Source organism: Littorina saxatilis, linkage group LG6 (genome assembly GCF_037325665.1).
Source record: "Littorina saxatilis isolate snail1 linkage group LG6, US_GU_Lsax_2.0, whole genome shotgun sequence".
NCBI lineage: Eukaryota > Metazoa > Mollusca > Gastropoda > Littorinimorpha > Littorinidae > Littorina > Littorina saxatilis.
The window spans coordinates 7,660,095-7,679,432 of record NC_090250.1 but is presented as its reverse complement, the minus strand read 5'-3'; the positions used below and the strand labels follow the sequence as shown (position 1 = coordinate 7,679,432).

Genomic DNA, 19,338 nt, shown 5'->3' with positions numbered 1-19,338 from the left:
CCTGCAGATGGCCCGCTGACCAACACCCAGATTGCACAAACCCTCCAGCTCTCCAACGACATGCTGGGCCCTGGCACTGGCCCCCCCATTCGCCCCACTCAGAACCAGCTGCGCCCCAACCAGCCGAACGCAGGTCCGGGGGTGCGCATGCCACAAGGGGTGGGTCCCCAGACCAACCACATGCAGGTCCCTTCCATGCTGCCAGGGATGCCTGGTCAGCAGCATGTCTCTCACCTTACAACGCAGTCTCAGGTACGTTTCGTCTCCATGGATGGACTTCACTTTCTCGTGAGAGCTTGTGATGCCATTTGTAAATCTTTGGGTGGGAAATCTGGCTGCTGGGCTCAGCTGAACCTGATGAGGCCTAGATTTTTATTTTTTTTAAATGAATAAAAAGAACGGGTATGAAATTGTGCCTAAATGTTATCATTGAAATAGGTCATTCAGGGACAAATTCCAGAATGAAAATATAGCTTTGTAGTTTTATGAAAGAAAACTAGACTTTTAATTTCCTATATTTAACATTAGAAAGATAACTCAAAGCACGCTTTTATTGGAAGCCTGTGCACAACTCCATTTTTTGTGCGTGTCAAGTGTATTCTCAAGATCTTCCATTTGATTGAAACTCGTGGAAACATTGCCACAATCATTTTTTAGCGTTTATTTTTTAGAAACCCCCCGCGGGTTAGGGGGAAGAATTTACCCGATGCTCCCCAGCATGTCGTAAGAGGCGACTAACGGATTCTGTTTCTCCTTTTACCCTTGTTAAGTGTTTCTTGTATAGAATATAGTCAATGTTTGTAAAGATTTTAGTCAAGCAGTATTGATTGTACTACTTCCACGGTTGATAAGCAGGTACTGCTTTATTTGCTGAAGTAGTTAATGTTTGTAAAGATTTTAGTCAAGCAGTATCTAAGAAATTTGTACTGGAAACTTGCATTCTCCCAGTAAGGTCATATATTGTACTACGTTGCAAGCCCCTGGGACAATTTTTTGATTAGTGCTTTTGTGAACAAGAACCAATTAACAAGTGGCTCTATCCCATCTCCCCCCCTTTTCCCGTCGCGATATAACCTTCGTGGTTGAAAACGACGTTAAACACCAAATAAAGAGAAATAATTTTTTAGAAGGTGTAGTGCTTGTAGTGTTGTTAATTCCATAGAGAAAATACTCTTTACAGACATGTATCTTCTTGCTGATCATGGCTTGGCACAGACTCGTTTGTAACCTGTGTAACTAGATGAAAAGCTAGAAGTAAGAGCACTTTTTGACGGGAGACTGTTTTAACTTGTGTCAGCAGGCAGGTCCGATGTCGGCGTCCAGCACTGCCACCAGTTCGTCGGCAGCCATCACCAGCCTGGCGGCCGAATTGCAGACCAGCGTGTCCAACTCCATGCAGAACCCGCAGCAACAATCTCAGCTGCTCGGCTCCAAGGGCCAGCCCTCGCCTGGCGGTGCTCAGCCCCAGACGGTCATGCCCAACCGAACTCCTACACCAAACATGACCAACGCTCGCCCTCCGTCTGCTGGTGGCAAGCAACTCCCCACCTCTCAGAATTCCCAGGTTAGTGTGGTGGTTTTGTTACACTTAGCGTTTTTTGTTGTTGAGGTTTCAGCAGTTGTCTCCCGCAGTGGGGCACTGCGGTTATGAAATTAAAGGCCCCTCCTGTTTTTGGAACCGCAGGAGCTTTCTAGTTTGCTGTTAGGTAGATTTTTGGTTCCTCTTTCCTGTCATGCTCTCTTTTTCTTCATGAATTCTTTTCTTTTTTCTGCCTTCTTGCTCATTCACCTGTATTTTTTCCAAAAATCTCTTCTCTTGCCGCTTGTCTTGCGATTCATGTATAGTTTAATCTGTTAGTGTTCTGATGTAAGTCCAGCAGTAGATAGGTTAAGCCTATTTTAACATACTGGAAACTGGTAATCTTCCAGTAGGTATTAATTTAGTTTTACTAAAGCCTGCTGGGACACAAGTAATGGGTTAGTGCATTTGTAAACAGGAATCGCTTGACAAGTGGCCCCCTTCATCCCCCCCTTCCTCGTCCTGATATGGCTCTGCGTAGTCGGCTGGACGTTAAGCAACAAATAAACAAACAAACAAAATTCAGCAGTTGTTTCCTGTAGTACATGTATGACTGTGGTTAGAGGGAAACATTGGAAGGAGTCTCAATAGAAGATTTCTGGAAATAACTCTGCTAGGTTTGTATGTGTTGTGAAAGAATGAATAATTTGGAAACATTGAGGCAAGCTTTCCCGCATGGCATTTTTGGCATTAGTTAGGGGCGTGTCTCCACACCTGGTCATTACCAAGATTTTGTCTATATCGTCTATGTAGCTTTGTTTGTCATGGGTGTGTGTGTTTGTGCTGGGTTATTATTCTAATGAGGATTAATGTTTATTTGGGTCGCACGAATGATGACATCTGTTATTTATCTTGCAGAGTGATCAAAACCTCAGCAGCACAAGCAACGGCGAGGTTAAACCCAAGATTGAATCTGTAGTGGAGAACAGCAAGCACCTGTCTAATCTCCTCTCCAGCTCATCGTCTGGCAAAACCTCCACCTCCTCGGGCCCACTCTCCTCCCTGGCAAAGGCCATCGCTGCCTCTTCAAACCCCAAACCCATCAAACCAGTCACCCCGAGCGCCCCCATTGCCTGCAAGATGGAGATCGATCCTTCCGAAGTCAAGAAGGAGATCAAGCAGGAGATCAAGACAGAAGACGGTGAAGAGGAGTCGGCTTCATCCTCCCAGTTCAAGGAGGAACCCTCTTCGATTGACAACATCAACACGCCCAAGACTGAGCCCATGGACGAGAACTCGCAGAACAGCAATTTGGACATGAAGCCAGCGTCTGTAGAACCCAGCACTGCCAATGCCGTTGTCTCAGCATCCAAACCGTGCAACAAGAAAGGTGATTTGCATTTTCTTTTCTTTTTTGGCTGCATTTTCTTCCTCGCACAAAAGTACAAGATGAAATGCACTTTTTCTTTCCACATTTTATCATTAACCAAAATAAAAGAAGAAAAAAAAGTTGTTTTCTGGTTCCATACATGAATCTGTCAATCTTGCTTATGTGAGAGAAGACAGTACACCATCTTATAGAGTTTGTGTGTGATTTGGCGGTTCTTGATAAGTTTTTGTTTTGTTTTCAGTGTTCAAGCCAGATGAGCTACGGCAGGCTTTGATGCCAACTCTGGAGAAGCTGTATCGACAGGACCCTGAATCTCTTCCCTTCCGGCAGCCTGTGGATCCAGTTCTACTTGCAATCCCTGTAAGTTGACTGTGGCTGTAAAGAGTTGTGTGAAAAGTTGTATATTTTTCGAGAGCTTTGAGTTGACCAGCCATCCCTGTAGTTTGATATATAAAGGTTGCACATTTTTGAGGTGTTACAATTGTGAATTCAAGTGATTCATGACCTGCTTGTTCATATTTTGTTGTTATCTCCAAGATCTGTAGTTCAGTCATTGAATGAATCTCTTATAATTATTCGCTTACTGTGAAGTAGCACACAGAGGAAGAGATTTAGTCTTGAGAGGAGAGTGCTGTCTTCAGTCATCCACAAAGCATTAATATGTTATGTTTCCATATTAGGTTATACTGGTTGTTAAAGAGGCTGTGTTTGTGAGTGTCCACTCTCTATGGTTTGATTCCTGTGGCAGGACTACTACGACATTGTGAAGAAGCCCATGGACCTTGCCACCGTCAAACGCAAGCTGGACACTGGTCAGTACAACTACCCCTGGGAATACGTCAATGACGTCTGGCTCATGTTCGACAACGCGTGGCTCTACAACAGAAAAACTTCAAGGGTTTACAAGTACTGTTCAAAGGTAAGGAATTGTGAGATTATATTTCTGACCACAATTTCATATGCACTGCTGACTTTGATCGTTACCAAGTTAGACATGGTGGTAATGATAAGATTTCAAAAACAGTGGCATGCATTTCAAGTACTCATTAAATTACATATCTTACCCAACTCACATATAGCAATTAACCCTGGTTCAGTGCTAGTAACGCTGTACGTGTCCCCTTGGTAACAAAGGAGACCACTCTAAAAAAGAGTGACCCATCCCATAATGCCAGACTAACTTCACGTCTGACTTCCGTATGCGTGCGCATATGCCGCCATTTACATCATTCCAAAACTCAGCGGTCAGCTAGCTGGTCGCAGTTCTGTACGCTCTGGCTGTTTTCAGCTTTTGTACTCGGTCCCTGGACTGGGTGCTTTCCTCTTGGTATTCTACTTGCTCTCTTGTCTTCGCGGCTATGTGAGGTGAGATCGTTTTTTCTTGATTATGTGGGCGTTTTTTTGCCATGTTTTGACTTGTGAAATTGTTTTGCAAAACATTTTTTCGTGAGTTGTTTGGCCATGGCGGTTAACGCCAAGTAGAGGCAGACTTCTAGACAGGTAGCTGCTGAGTCTCCGCCTCCCAAAGAAACGCCTAGGAAAGTTAAGCAGTCTGGACAGGCTGTTGTTTCGGTTTTAGAACCGTCATCGAGTAAATGCATTGATGATGTTGTTGACATGCCCTCGGCGGCCATTTTACCTGGTAAATCGGCAGATAAGATTGCGCGTCTTTCGGAGATTAGACGACGTCTTGCGCACAGCCTGCTGGCGCTCGGACGACGTCTGTATTGATTTTCTACCTGAGAGACATCGCTGCGGTTTGCCGGGAGGAATCACGGTTCCTCCCTGCCTTGGTGACAGCGGGGCAATGCCTCTCCATAACATAAGAGTGAGTTTGAACTGTTTTGATCTTACCCACCACCTTGTTGGAGTTATCTGCTATTATGTGATTCGGAGTAAGAATATGTAATTTAATCGAAAATTTTTAATTAAATTTTCATTTGATTAATATACTTACCCGAATCACATAGGTAATTCCCTCCCACCTTCCCCGCTTTTAGTTTCTATGTATTCTAGAAGTCGAATGAGTATATCTCGTATGGGATACGGGAGCTGTGGCATGATACACGCTACGGGAGGTAACCCTGTGTGGCAAGCTTGCTTCTTTTTTGTATGGGTTGCTTCCCTTAAACTATAGACGGGATAGCGTTTTTCAGACACCTATCTCTGACTGTGTCAATGCTATTATGTGATTCGAGTAAGTATATTAATCAAATGATCGATTTCCGAATTTTCTCCCACGTTTTTTGACGTAAGGCGTTAACGCGATATCAGTTGCACTGAATCAGTTTGGTCGCAATTTTTTCACGTTGAGGTTTTTTAGCCAGCACGTCTAAAGGGGCCTCCCTTGGTCTAGCTAAAACTTTCTCTAGTACCGACTTGCCTAGTATTGAAGCTTTTGAGATCGGATTCTTTGATCCTTTACAAAACTAGCCTTGCTAATCAACACGGAAATCGGTTATTTTTACTCTGGTAGCTTCTGAGGGAAGTGGGAGTAAGGACATTCTCTGTCTAATTTTGCAATAGACAGCTCTTTTGTAGAAAGACTGATCTATGGTGATTAGGTTTCTTTCTAAATTTTCTGAAATAATATAAGCAGAAACTGGAGTAACCAGCTCCGATTTACAATTCGATCCGCGTTGCAATATTTTGGCTCCTATTGAGCCATATTTAGATATTTGAACTTTTCGAGTTTTGAAAGCTTTTCTGACTCTCACTGATCTGTTTAGGTCACTATAACAAAGGCTCTTGTTCATATCTTTTAATGTTGTTAGAGGTAATGACTCTTTGAAGTCAACCTTAGCTAGATGAACTGCCACATTGTCTAGGCATGCCTTCAAGTGGTGGCAGTTAAAGGGGGAGGGGGGGCAGTCAGTCCTCTCTCTTCAGGCAGGACAGACTCTACAATCCTCTTTTGAGCAAGTTGCTTGCTCTTGGCGATTCTGTCGTACATATTTGTTCTGTTAGAGCCCTCAAGCAGTTTTCTGTTATGGGCTCTGCACATTTAATTAGAAACTCAGAAACATCTTTTTATCTCACTCAACATGGTGCAGTGTAAGGATTTCTCGAAAGTCACCGAGTGGGCCTCCAACATAGTTTGGCAAAAATGTGTCTGGTGGCAGAGTCAGGCAGGTGATGTCAGGGCAGTCTTGCCCTTTACTACAGCCAGGTTATCATGAAGCAAGAGATTGGTCTTCTTTAGCTGGTTTTTGAGTCACTTGAGAAAAAGTGACTCTATGTAATCGGTCAGTGTTAGTCTGTCCGGCCGGCCGTCTGGCCGTCCGTAGACACCACCTTAACGTTGGACTTTTCTCGGAAACTATCAAAGCGATCGGGCTCATATTTTGTTTAGTCGTGACCTCCAATGACCTCTACACTTTAACGATGGTTTCGTTGACCTTTGACCTTTTTCAAGGTCACATGTCAGCGTCAAAGGAAAAATTAGACATTTTATATCTTTGACAAAGTTCATCGGATGTGATTGAAACTTTGTAGGATTATTCTTTACATCAAAGTATTTACAACTGTAGCCTTTTACGAACGTTATCAGAAAAACAAGGGAGATAACTAGCCTTTTCTGTTCGGCAACACACAACTTAACGTTGGGCTTTTCTCGGAAACTATAAAAGTGACCGGGCTCAAATTTTATGTGAACGTGACTCATTGTGTTGTGAATAGCAATTTCTTCCTGTCCATCTGATGCCTCATATAATATTCAGAACTGCGAAAGTGACTCGATCGAGCGTTTGCTCTTCTTGTTTGAGTTGGTCTCCTGGCATAAGTTCTTGAGTCGGCTTACTGGCTTTCTAAGGATGTTTCACCTATGTCTATCGCAGAGATGTCTCTGCATTGAGATAGGATGGCTGTTCTGCTTTACCTGCTCTGGTAGCGGTAAGACAGATTCTTTATTTCTGCTTTGATAAGGTGCCCTCCACCTCTATTAGCAATCTGCTATATACGTGAGTTGGGTAAGATATGTACAGTAAAACCTGAGTCTAGCGGACCCTTGTTGTAACGGCCACCTGCTACATACGGACAGGTTATCATGGAACGAACACGATTTCAACAATAACTAACCTTTAACGGACGGACACCTGCCACTTACGGACGCGGACACGATTTTTCGGACCGTAGGAAGTGTAAACACTGTCACAAACGGACACTGCGTACATGAAAACACAACTTCGAAAAGACGAAAACAATACATGGCGGCTCTTGCTCCTCGAACTATCGCGAGACGAAGAAAAAAATTAAATCTCGCGCACGATAGAATCCGCGGCGACTTCCTTAGGAGTCGTGAAGACGCAAATCCTGTGTATTGTCAAGGATAATGACCCAAAACGCGACTTACGACTGAGCTTTTTGGGATGATTTACGACGTTTGCGGATATTTCGAGCAGACGAAAACACAACATGGCGGCTCTCGCTCCTCCAACTATTGCAAGAAGAAATAAAAATGAAATCTCGCGCGCGCGAGATCCTGATACATCCGGGGTTTTTCTGCACGCTATCTTGTCACGACGACTGTCTTGTTGACAAACGAAGATTCGCGAAAGAAAAAAGAAAAGCGCCAACTCTTGAGTAGAGAGCTAATAAAGTAATCGCTAATCGAGCGAAGTGGCAATCCGCGGCGACTTCCTTGGGAGTCGGGAATACGAAAATCCTGTGTGTCGTCAAGGATAATGACTCGGTGTTATCTAGATGGTGAGAAGGATAGCGAAGCGAAAGTACGCAAAGAGAGGAGCCTGTACGAAGACCTCAACGATCGTGGTCAAGTTTAGCGATGCAAGGCAACGAATCATTCATATGAGCGGAAAGATGATTTGGGAGAAAAGTCGTTATGCTTTCTATCGAGTTAGGACATTCGGATTTTACTGGTTGCGCCACAATGTCAAATGTGCTTCACTCAGCGGGGAGCGAGTATTACGCCATGAGTAAATTTTCTTTGAAATTTGAGTTCAAGTTGTTATGCTCTAATGTGTTTGGGTGTGTGTGTGTGTGTGTGTGTGTGTGTGTGTATGTGTGTGTGTGTGTGTGTTTTGATGACAGTAAACTGCAACTGTGTGTTTGTGTGTAAACATGACAGTAGATACACGGCAACCAAATTCATGACCGCCCGGGCAAAAAACTCAAACCCCCAAGGCCCCCCCTTTTTACGACCTAATTTTCAAGGTTTTTTCAAAGTCGTAAAGAGGGTGTTCTACTGTATGTATTCAATAGCTCAATTCTCTCTCTCTCTCTCAGTCTCTCTCTCTCTCTCTATTTTCAGTGCTCTTTGTAAAATATTGCCCCGGCCCCTCCACCTGTGAAGAAAGGACACCTGTCTAATAGGGACACCATTACCATACCCCAAGGGTGTCCTTTAGAGACAGGTTTTACTGTAATTTAATCAAAAATTTTAATAATAAATTTTCATTTGATTAATATACTTACCCAACTCACATCGTTTATTCCCTCCCTCCTCCCCGCTGTGGGTGTAGATGGGTCTAAAAAAGTAGTGAGTTGGGCTTCGTTTAGGAATGATGTAAATGGCGGCATATGCGCACGCAAATGGAAGTCAGACGTGAAGTTAGTCTGGCATTATGGGATGGGTCACTCTTTTTTAGAGTGGTCTCTCTTGTTGTCAAGGGGACACGTACAGCGTTACTAGCACTGAACCAGGGTTAATTGCTATATGTGAGTTGGGTAAGTATATTAATCAAATGAAAATTTATTATTAAAAGTTTTGAATATATAGAAAATGGTATAGTAGAGTTATGCAGATTCTGGCACCTGAGAGAAAAAGGATTAAAATGAATGGAACAAACTAATGTGTGCTGCTTTGCTAACTTACCATTTCTGTTGGTTCTCTTTTCCAGTTGGCTGAAGTGTTTGAGGCCGAGATTGACTCTGTGATGCAGTCGTTGGGTTACTGTTGTGGGCGCAAGTATGTCTTTTGCCCTCAAGTCCTGTGCTGCTATGGCAAGCAGCTGTGTACCATCCCGCGTGATGCCATGTACTACAGTTTCCAGAACAGGTTTGCATTGAGTTCACTTGTGTTTTGGATCTTGCAGTTTTAACATTTGTTAACTGGAAATTGTGTGAAACAGAGGAAGAGAGCATTCAGATGTAAAGGAAATCTAGCTCAAAGGTTGTAAGCCTAAGTTCATCAAAAGCTTAATTGGGCGTTCTTAATTTCAAACTATTTATTTCTCAAGTTATCTAGATCTTGCTGAGAGTGTTTCATACTCAAGAGTATATGATGTAGGCAAAGGATGATGAAAGATTACAAAAATGCTTTGAAAGTAAAACAAAATGAAAGTTGTGCTGTAAATTTCATCAATGAGAAGACAAATGTTCTATAATTATTTACATAATGTTGTTCTTGAGTGTATATTACATATCCTTTCTTGTTTCTCATGTTTTTCTTTTTGTTGACAAATTGCATGTTGAACTTTCTGGCCATTTTGATTATGTTCCCTCTGTTGCTAACTACTATTTGTGTGATTTGGGTGTTGGGTGTTCATTGACCTTTTTGCTGATTCAGTTCCGTTGTTTGCTGTTTGCACACAATTTTCTTTCCTCTTGCGGTTATATTTCCTCCGCTTTTGTTCACTTGGTGCACTTTGTTGCTGTTTGTTTTGTTCTTTCAAGTTTGTTCCACACAGCTAACATTCTATTCAAGAGTGTGAGTCAAACTCGGGAAAGAAATTAGTGTCAAGATTGGAAGTGGATATGTATTGATTTATCAAGTGTTTTTTTTTTAACACTGAACATTTCTAAGGATGGCGTATTTCAATTAATATGCTGCATTAATCATTGTTTTTTAATAGTTCGAAGTGCTCCTTCTTCTTGTTTGTCATTTTTCGTAGTGCTCAAGGTTGCAATGTGCTACATCTCTGAAATTGTGCACAAGCACAGTGGTTTGCATGCATTGTCATGCAAAAGAAAATAGTGGTAAGGGTTGAAGAATACAAAAATAAAATAGAGGCAGAGCAAATGATCTTGTAAACGAAAAGCTCTGAGAATCCTAGCAGATAGATCTCCGCTCATGTTCTAAAGGTAAAACTATGAAATGGTAAAAAAAAAAAAATAAAAAAAAATTCTATGATGTAGTGTGAGATGATTGAAAGAGGAATATTTAAGGAAAGACAAAGCCTTAGGCTGTGTGGATAAACTGTTGTCTGCTTTCTGCCTCCTTTGTTTGTGTCTGGCTGTGGTGATCTTTGGTGCTTCCTGCGACTTGGCTTCTTCCTCCCCCCCTGCTCTGTGCAATGTGTAACCTTCCTGGTGGCTATAGCAGCTCACGAAAACTCGGCGTTCTCTCTGACAGATATGTCTATTGTGAGAAATGCTTCCAAGAGATCAACGGCGAGGAAGTGGAGCTGACCGATGACCCCACGCAGTCAGGAACGTGAGTATTCTGTGTGTGGCTGTGGATTTGTTATATGGTGACGTTGAGTTCTGTTGGATTGTTGAGATGTAAAAGTGAGGGATTTGATGAACTTAACAATGTAGTAGAAACTGCGAAGTCGGGAAACTTTCATTGAAGGGGGTGGGTGGTCCAAAATATCAGTGAAGTTTTCGGAAGTTTTTGCCGGGTACATCATCATTATGGTAAGTAACTTTTAGGTAATCCACACCCCATGATTATTTGAGTTCTGCATCAACATTTTGAAAGAAGCATTTCTGTCGAAGATCAGATGATCTTGAAAGAAGCATTCGCCATAATTTCATTAGAATGACATAACCTAACATTGTACCTTTTACCCAATGGGGTAGTGGGCCATTTGGAAAGGTTGAAGAAGGGTTCGGGATTTAATAAATAATGATGAGCAGAAAGTTTACATAAATGTGACCCTCCACCACGAAATGAGTCGCATGTCACCTCGCGCGGTTCTGCGCTAGGCTTAATGTAAGTCCAGGGAGTGTCTGGTAACAGTGTGAGGGTCACCTTAGTCACAGGCTTATAACTCAAACAGTTTTCGCTCTTTTCTAAAACGGGTTTCACCACTGGATAGAGCATAAAAAAACTCTTTAGGAAAATGTAAAAATATGAAAATCATGCAAAAGTGACATGCGACTCATCCCGTGGTGGAGGGTCACAAATCGTAAGATCAGAGAAAGATATTCACCAGAGTTACAATATTGTTGATGACTAAATGGTGTTAATCTGGGAGTTCTTTGGAGATAAGACTGTGGAAAACCTGTCGCAGTTTGAGCTGTTGGCAACCTTTTAAGCTTTGGCTTCTTGTAACACGCACGTCATACACCATTGTTTCTATGTTGTTTGCAGAAAAATCAGGAAGGATCAGTTTGAGAAGCTGAAGAATGACCAGCTTGACTATGAGCCATTTGTGGACTGCATTGAGTGTGGCAGGTCATGGCATCAGATCTGTGCCCTGCACTTCGAACCCATCTGGCCATCGTAAGTGTTGTTTCAACTTGTGCGAGGCGCTGTGCTGTGCGAGTGATGGGTGAATGATACTGGGTGAATTAGGCAGAACAGTCTGTGAAATGTTCTATACACCTTGATGAAAAATGTATTACGAAACTGTGTTGTGGATTACTTTTGATGTATGTTGTTCTTTGTGCTGTTGGAAACAGTAGAAAATACATCGTGTTTTCTTGTCTTTTGCAGGTTTGTTTGTCAAACATGTTTGAATGCCCAGGGCAAGAAGAGGAAAGAGAACAAGTATTGTGCCAAAAGTAAGTCATATTTTTATGTGAATGTTTCTATTTCATTACCATTTTCCTACTGTTTGCAGATCATTTAAGTCATGAGGTTGTACCAAATTTAGTTCAAAACTTCAAATACGTGTTTTGGGTGTCGCCATTTATAGGTACTTTGAACACCATAGCATCATCCTGTAATGTTGATTTTGTCATTGCCATCCTCTCCTTTGCAAAAAGTGATGATTTTCATCGTGATTTATAGCATTTGACATCACTGAAAACTTAAGACGCTATTCATAGGGAGAGGGGAGTGTTTCACGCAAATCCCAGCTAATTCCCACCTCTGTTATACATGTACGCAAGTTTTGTGATTGTTGGAGGAAGAGAAAAAAAAAGCATTTTACTCATTGGTTCAATGATTTGATTTGACCAGAACTCCCGGTTACGAAGCTGGGAATGTACCTTGAAAACCGAGTGAACAACTTCCTCAAGAAAAAAGACATGGGATCCGGTGAAGTGACGATACGAGTGTTGTCCAGTTACGACAAGATCACAGAAGTCAAGCCGCTGATGATGTCCAAGTAAGTAATCAATTTGTAGAGAAATGCTTTCCAGCTTTTGATACTACACATCCTCTGATCCAGATGTCCAGACAGTTTGTCCCTAGAATTCATAGTCATAGTGTTTCTATTGTGAAAAATGCTTTTCTTCTCTGACGAAAGTTTTCGCTGCCTGGGAAATAAGCCAAAACTTGCAAAAGCTTATTCCACAGAGGTGTTGTGTTGATTTGATTCCTCTAAGGTCCAGATCCTGCTGCTTGATATTTCAGTTGACAAGGTTATCTGTACAAATGCAAGATGATACAATATTATCACTGCTTACTTTGTTTTGGATTGATTTTGCTGGAACCACATGTACCTGTTGAAAAATACCAGTTTCAAAGCTGGCTGGTTACGCTCAATGAACTTAGCTAGCATAAAACGCTGATGCTTGTTTTTGGAAATGGTGTATTATGAAACTTGACTGGTATGTCATTGGGTATTTTAGGTTGGGTGACGAAATCCAGGACACCTTCCCCTACAGAGCCAAAGCCATGTTTGCCTTTGAGGAGATTGATGGAACTGACGTCTGCTTCTTCGGTATGCACGTCCAAGAGTACGGCTCCGCCTGTCCTGCGCCCAACACAAGGTGAGAGACGTCGCTCACAGTTTGCTGTGCATGTGTGTGTTGCTGCTGAGAACACATTGATTGTCTATCTTGTGTGTGGGTGTTTTGGATAACACATTGAGAATGAACGATCACGAAAAGGTCTCCATAACATGATAATCATAGTAGTCTCTCTTGGATCAAACATTTGAACTCTGAGAATTGTGTCTCTTGCAGGCGTGTCTACATATCTTACCTGGACAGTGTTCACTTCTTCCGACCTCGCCAGCTGAGAACAGCTGTTTACCATGAAATCCTCATTGGTTACCTGGAGTACGCCAAGCAGCTGGGTTACACCATGGCACATATCTGGGCCTGTCCTCCCTCCGAAGGGGATGACTACATCTTCCACTGTCACCCCCCTGAACAGAAGATTCCCAAGCCCAAGAGGTTACAGGACTGGTACAAGAAAATGCTAGACAAAGCCATCATTGAGCGAGTCGTCGTGGACTACAAGGTAGGTCGCATTTGTGGTGAGAGTCTGCCTGTGAATAAGTTCACCCGAGGTTAAAAATTACAAAGATAATTCTGTAAATTTTGAAAAACAAAGCACTGAAGTTTTCTGTGTCTATATCTAATAAATATTTAAAAAAAATTTAAAAAAAAGATTAAAAAGAGTTAGAAAAGAAGGAAACCCAGAGCAGAAAAAAAAGGCGGAGAAAAGAAATTCAGGTGAAAAGTGACAGAGAGAAAGAAAGAAAAAAAAGGAACAGCAAAGAAAGAACCAAAAACGTTTAATGTATTCGTCAAAGATAATGATTATGATGAACAACCATACTTTTTTCTGCAGGACATCTTCAAGGATGCGATAGAGTCGAACCTGACGAGCGCAGCGGAGGTGCCATACTTCGAGGGCGACTTCTGGCCCAACGTGATTGAGGAGAGCATCAAGGAGCTGGATCAGGAGGAGGAGGAGAAGAGGAAGCGGGAGGAGGCAGAGGCTGCGGAGGCTGAGGCAGCCCAGGAATCTGCGGAGGAGATGCCAGAGACAGTAAGTTCTGCTTTATTATCTTCCTTTTGAGTACAGTTTTCTGCTTTTTAACAGTATTGTTCTCAGGCCTCGGTCTTTGACACATACTTTTTTTGGCTTGCCTGTGTAAACAATGATATTGATTTGTCAGTGTGTGTGTGTATGCGTGAGTGAGAGAGAGAGAGAGAGAGAGAGAGAGAGAGGATGAGAAGATGAAAGTTGATTGTTGAACATGTCTATGCAGGAGGTGGGTGTGACTTTAACCTGTTGTTGTATATGTTGACACAGAGAGAGCTAGGTAGTGAGTTGCAGCTTCACTGTTTGCAGCAGGAGCTGGACAAGAAGAAGGGAGAGAAGAAAGGACAGAAGAAGAAAGTGAAGAGTAAAAGTAGTCAGCGCAAGGCGGCAAAGAAAACAAACATGCCCCAGGGCTCTAATGATCTCACTTCAAAACTCTACAACACCATGGAGAAGCACCGAGATGTAAGTATTTGACCTTCCGCCTTGATCAATTTTTGTTTACAAGACATCGGTCAAGCAGGCTTGCAGGCTGAGCAGCTGAAACTATAAATGTCATGACCCTGATGTCCTTCAGGATCAAGTGTTTGATGGTGTCGTGTTTTCCCGTTTGCAAAAGTAGAGACCGCACTTCTCAAGGCCACATTGTTTTGTATCGGTTTTATTGAAATTGTTGTCTCACAATCTCTGACCTGGTCAGAGCTTAAAATTTAGTTATTAAATTTGTTACTCAACATTTCAAGAGAGAGAAAACTTGTTGCCTGATGGTTGGAGGATTAGGGTATGGGAGTGGCGGGTTGGGGCAAGATTGTATCTGTGGGGTATTCTTGGGAGTGTATAACTAAATGGATTGATACAGGTTGCAATGGGCTATGGGGTCAAACTTGGGTCAATAAATAGGAAATCATTGTATTCTTAAACTTTATTTTATGAAGCTAGAGTAGCTTTTGATACATAATTACGTTGAACAAAAAGTGATTTGTGGAAGTATTTGCTTTCTTGTGTGTGTTGTTGATTTCTTTAGCAACATTCACATGACATTTTATTTTTTGCAGGTATTCTTTGTGATTCGGCTGCACAGTCAGCCCACTGCGACTAACCTTGCCCCCGTCTCTGATCCCGATCCCCCCATGAGCTGCGATTTGATGGACGGGCGCGACGCCTTCTTGACCATCGCCAGAGAAAAGCATTACGAGTTCTCGTCGCTGCGGCGTGCCAAGCTGTCCACCATGGCTCTGTTGTACGAGCTGCACAACCAGGGCAAGGACAACTTCGTCTACACCTGCAACACCTGCAAGGCCCACGTGGAGACCCGATACCACTGCTCCGTCTGTGATGTAAGTCTCACACCTTTTACCCTTGAGCAAGTGCCTATTAGAGGGGGTGGGTGGTTGGGAGTGAAGAGCTGCATTCGCATGATATTTTGTCTGTTTTGAGTATAAGTATTATTTTATTATGAAATAAAGTAAAAGCATTCTTGAAGGATCAGAAACAAAAAGGGAAAGTTTGTGGAATGTTCATTAAGTATGGTTGACAATTTCTGCTTTAGTTTATTATTACTGCTGTAACAGTGAGGACTGTCATTGCTTGGGTCTGATCTCTCTCTCTTTCTCTTTCAGGACTTTGATTTGTGTGTCAACTGCTACAAACGCGAGAGTCACCCTCACAGAATGGACAAGCTGGGACTCGGTCTGGACGACAACTACAGTTCAGAGAAGCAGGAAAACCCGTCAGAATCCCGTCGCAAGTCAATACAGCGTTGTATCCAGTCCCTGGTGCACGCTTGTCAGTGCAGAGACGCAAACTGTCGCCTGCATAGTTGCCAGAAGATGAAGCGGGTGGTGGCTCACACCAAGAGCTGCAGGCGCAAAACCAACGGTGGCTGTCCCATCTGCAAGCAGCTCATTGCGCTCTGTTGTTACCACGCGAAACATTGCAACGAAAACAAGTGTTTGGTGCCGTTCTGCCAGCAGCTGAAGCAGAAACTGCGGCAACAGCAACTGCAGCAGCGATTACACCAAGCTCAGATGTTGCGCAGACGCATGGCCCTCATGGCTGGAAACCAGAACGTTAGCAGCACAACCAGTGCCACCACCTCCTCCGCTCCCACCACCAACGGGGACGTGGACATGGCGTCCCAGCCTGCGTCACAGTCTGGCAACATGCAAGGTGGCTCCTACAGTTTGGGCGGCAAGGCCCCAGGCCCACCTCAGGGAGCCATGAAAGCGGCAATGGAGGCTCAGGAAATGGCCCAGATGCAGGCCCAGAATCGCCAGGCGCAGAACACTTCCATGACCAGCATGCCAACCAACAGCATAGGCAAGCCTTCCATGGCGGGCATGCAGCCCCCACCCAGGCCGGTTGGCGGCAAACCCTCGGTTCCGATGCAGGGGGTGCCGCAGCGCCAGCCCTGGCCCGGGATGGGGGGCTACAGCCAGGCGGCCCCCAACACCCAGCAACAGGTGCGCATGCCTCAGCAACCCCTGCCTCCCATGAGAGTGAACATGTCCCCCATGCAGCAGCACCCCACCTCCCCCCACCCTGGTGTTCCCCAGCAGCATGCAGGCCCACCCCAGCCCCAACCCCACCAGCAGGCCGTGTCCGTCATTGGCGGAGCGGGACAGCAACAGGTGAACGCCCCGCCCTCCAGCGGCCCCGCCCTCTCCCAGCTGCTGCAGACCCTCAAGAGCCAGAACCCGCCCCACTCAGAGGTGCTGGCCCTGCTGAAGAAGAACCCGGCTCTCATGGCCCAGGTTCTCAAGCTGAAGACACAGCGCATGCAGCAGCAGCAGATCTCGCAACAACCGGTACAGTCGGTGCAGATGCAACAACCGGTGCAACAGCAGATCAAAACGCTTCCCCCAAACATTCAGGGCATGGCCCCTCAACAAGCTGTGCACCCAAACACGCAACAACAGCAGCAGCACAATCAGCAGCAGCAGCAGCTGCGCTACCAGATGATGCAACAGATGCGACAACAGCAGCTGCAGCAGCAACATCAGCAACAACAGGTTGCGCAGCAGCAGCAGCAGCAGCAGCAGATGAATCGATTTGGTCAGCCGACACAGATGGGTCAGCAGCCGCCGGGCATGCGCTTCGCTCAGCCAGGGCAGTTTGACGGGAACCAGCACATGCACCAGTTCCCCCACTCTCAGCAGCAGATGATGCAGTTGCAGCAACAGCAGGCCCAGCTGAAGCAGCAGATGGCTGGCCAGCGCCCCATGTCCCCGCCACACATGATGCCTCAAGGGGCCACCCAACAGATCATGCAGCAGGTGCGGTCCCCCCCAGGACCCGGGGTCTCCTCCTTGTCCCAGGCCGTGCGCTCCCCCCAGCCCACTCCCTCCCCGCGCCAGCAGCCCATTCCAGCCTCTCCCCGGCAGCTGCAGTCCCCCCACCATATACCCCCTAACCATTCTCCCCACCACTCCATGGGTCAGGACTCCAGCCAAATGAACTCGGATCATGTTATGCTTCCACACCTACAGACTCATCCTTCCATGGGGGGCGGCAATGCCGACATGGGCATGGGCCAGCAAGACTCGGACATGGTGCCTCTCACTCCCTCAGACCAGCTTGTTCAGTATGTGGACCAGTGACCCGCGGTCAGCTAGTTGTGCATGTGGGGATGAATGTGTGCATGCCTGGGAATGAGTGTGTGCATGAAGAGACAGAGACAGAGGAGCTACGTGGCTAGTGTGTAACGACTGGTGTCAATCTGCAGATGCAAAAATCTTAATTTATCGACTCTGTTGGACAGACTCAAAGAGTGTTCTTAACATTATGGTTGCTGTTTGCTTTTTGTTATCTTCTTTTTTTTTTTTTAAACAGAACAAAACATTGAATGGATTTTGAAAGAAAAGGTTTGTTTAATACATACATACATTTTACACAATCATTCTTAGTGGCGTGTAGCTTGATGATCATCTTTTCAAACGCTCATTGTACAGTTACAATACCATTCCCATATTTGTAACATAAATCATATACACTCATTTCATACTCATATTTGTATGGTTTGCATTTCTATGAACATTTCTATTTCCTCTTTTGATATTTCGCTGTCATTTTCTCTTTTGTTCTAGCCATTACATAGATTTCTTTTGTTATGTTCTCTCTCCTCTCTTTTTTTAAAATATGTAAGTATTTGGCAGCAAGACAAATGCATGAGATTGAAAAGCATATAAGTAGCTAGGCTACTCCTGAATAATATCTTGTGTTAGATTCTTTTGAAGTTGTGATTAATTTTATGTGCATAACATGGACTCATTGAGCAAGCTACTTAACTGAGCGTTTTTTAGTAGCTACATCGCCAAGTGGGAATTTGAATTTCAATTCATGGAATACCTGCCATTTTTACTGCACACAAGTTGTGCAGTTTTGAATGTACTGATGTGTGAAATGTAAATAAATATTTCGTGATAAATGATTTACAAATAATGTTGAGGTGTGGGTTTTTTTTAGCGTTGTGAGAGTGAATGATAAATGTAAGAGTGCATGAGATGCCTTGGGCAGTGAGCAGACAGCCAGCGGTGAAATGATAGAAACCCGGTGAAATGATAGAAACCCGGTGAAATGATAGAAACCCGAGATTGGAAAAGGCACACTCCTTGTGTAAACAGTTCAGCTCACCGCCTCAGATTTGGCCAGGCTTTTAGTTTTACTTGTAGGATACAGATAAGACCATCCTTGGTGCTTGTAGGATACAAATAAGACCATCCTTGATGCTTGTGGGATACAGATAAGACCATCCTTGATGCTTGTGGGATACAGATAAGACCATCCTTGGTGCTTGTAGGATACAGATAAGACCATCCTTGGTGCTTGTAGGATACAAATAAGACCATCCTTGATGCTTGTGGGATACAGATAAGACCATCCTTGATGCTTGTGGGATACAGATAAGACCATCCTTGGTGCTTGTAGGATACAGATAAGACCATCCTTGGTGCTTGTAGGATACAGATAAGACCATCCTTGGTGCTTGTAGGATACAGATAAGACCATCCTTGGTGCTTGTGGGATACAGATAAGACCATCCTTGGTGCTTGTAGGATACAGATAAGACCATCCTTGGTGCTCTCGGTGTACACAAGGAATTTTGTCATGAAGTCATGTCGTAAAAACCACTGGTGACTTCATAGTTCAAGAAATTCATCAACGAATTCCAACTCGCCACAGCAAGCAGTCAGGGTGTTGTTGATTGGTATGTGACCAAGTGGAGGGATGGTCTTATCCCATGTGAATAGCCTGGCCAGATCAGAGATGGTGAGTCGAAACAGTTTCCACAAAGTAGTGTTAGCCTTGTACACCACTATATCATCACAATATATTTGCATCACATTCATGTGTGGCAGTACACTTACTCACTACAAGAAACATGCATGCACTTCAATTTATATTTGCCGACACACACGCAATAACTGCACATACACTGACACACACTCATTGATGCGCTCACATAAATTAAACAGACACACACTAACTGCACACACGTACACACTACACTCACACTCAGCGACACACACAAAGAAGGCAACCAAGTCCTCTCCATTCCGCCCACAACAGAAGAGACAACAG

The 19,338-nt window shown here is 44.0% G+C and overlaps 1 protein-coding gene across 3 annotated transcripts in view; it reads left to right on the top strand.

Moving 5' to 3' along the window:
• The window catches only part of LOC138968404 (CREB-binding protein-like), a 43,659-nt gene extending 25,461 nt beyond the window's left edge, over positions 1–18,198 (top strand). For 2 of the 3 annotated variants that reach the window (XM_070340986.1, XM_070340985.1), the window contains exons 9-24: positions 8–252; positions 1,301–1,564; positions 2,438–2,909; positions 3,151–3,269; positions 3,658–3,828; positions 8,768–8,925; positions 10,222–10,302; positions 11,185–11,316; positions 11,530–11,597; positions 11,998–12,145; positions 12,612–12,752; positions 12,948–13,227; positions 13,561–13,761; positions 14,029–14,223; positions 14,814–15,095; positions 15,378–18,198. In XM_070340986.1, coding sequence (XP_070197087.1) covers positions 8–252; positions 1,301–1,564; positions 2,438–2,909; positions 3,151–3,269; positions 3,658–3,828; positions 8,768–8,925; positions 10,222–10,302; positions 11,185–11,316; positions 11,530–11,597; positions 11,998–12,145; positions 12,612–12,752; positions 12,948–13,227; positions 13,561–13,761; positions 14,029–14,223; positions 14,814–15,095; positions 15,378–17,357 — 4,937 coding nt within the window. In that variant the 3' untranslated portion in view covers positions 17,358–18,198. The remainder of the gene's footprint in view (positions 1–7; positions 253–1,300; positions 1,565–2,437; positions 2,910–3,150; positions 3,270–3,657; positions 3,829–8,767; positions 8,926–10,221; positions 10,303–11,184; positions 11,317–11,529; positions 11,598–11,997; positions 12,146–12,611; positions 12,753–12,947; positions 13,228–13,560; positions 13,762–14,028; positions 14,224–14,813; positions 15,096–15,377) is intronic. The other variant, XM_070340987.1, reaches the window with a different exon arrangement.
• The last annotated feature ends 1,140 nt before the right edge of the window (positions 18,199–19,338 follow it).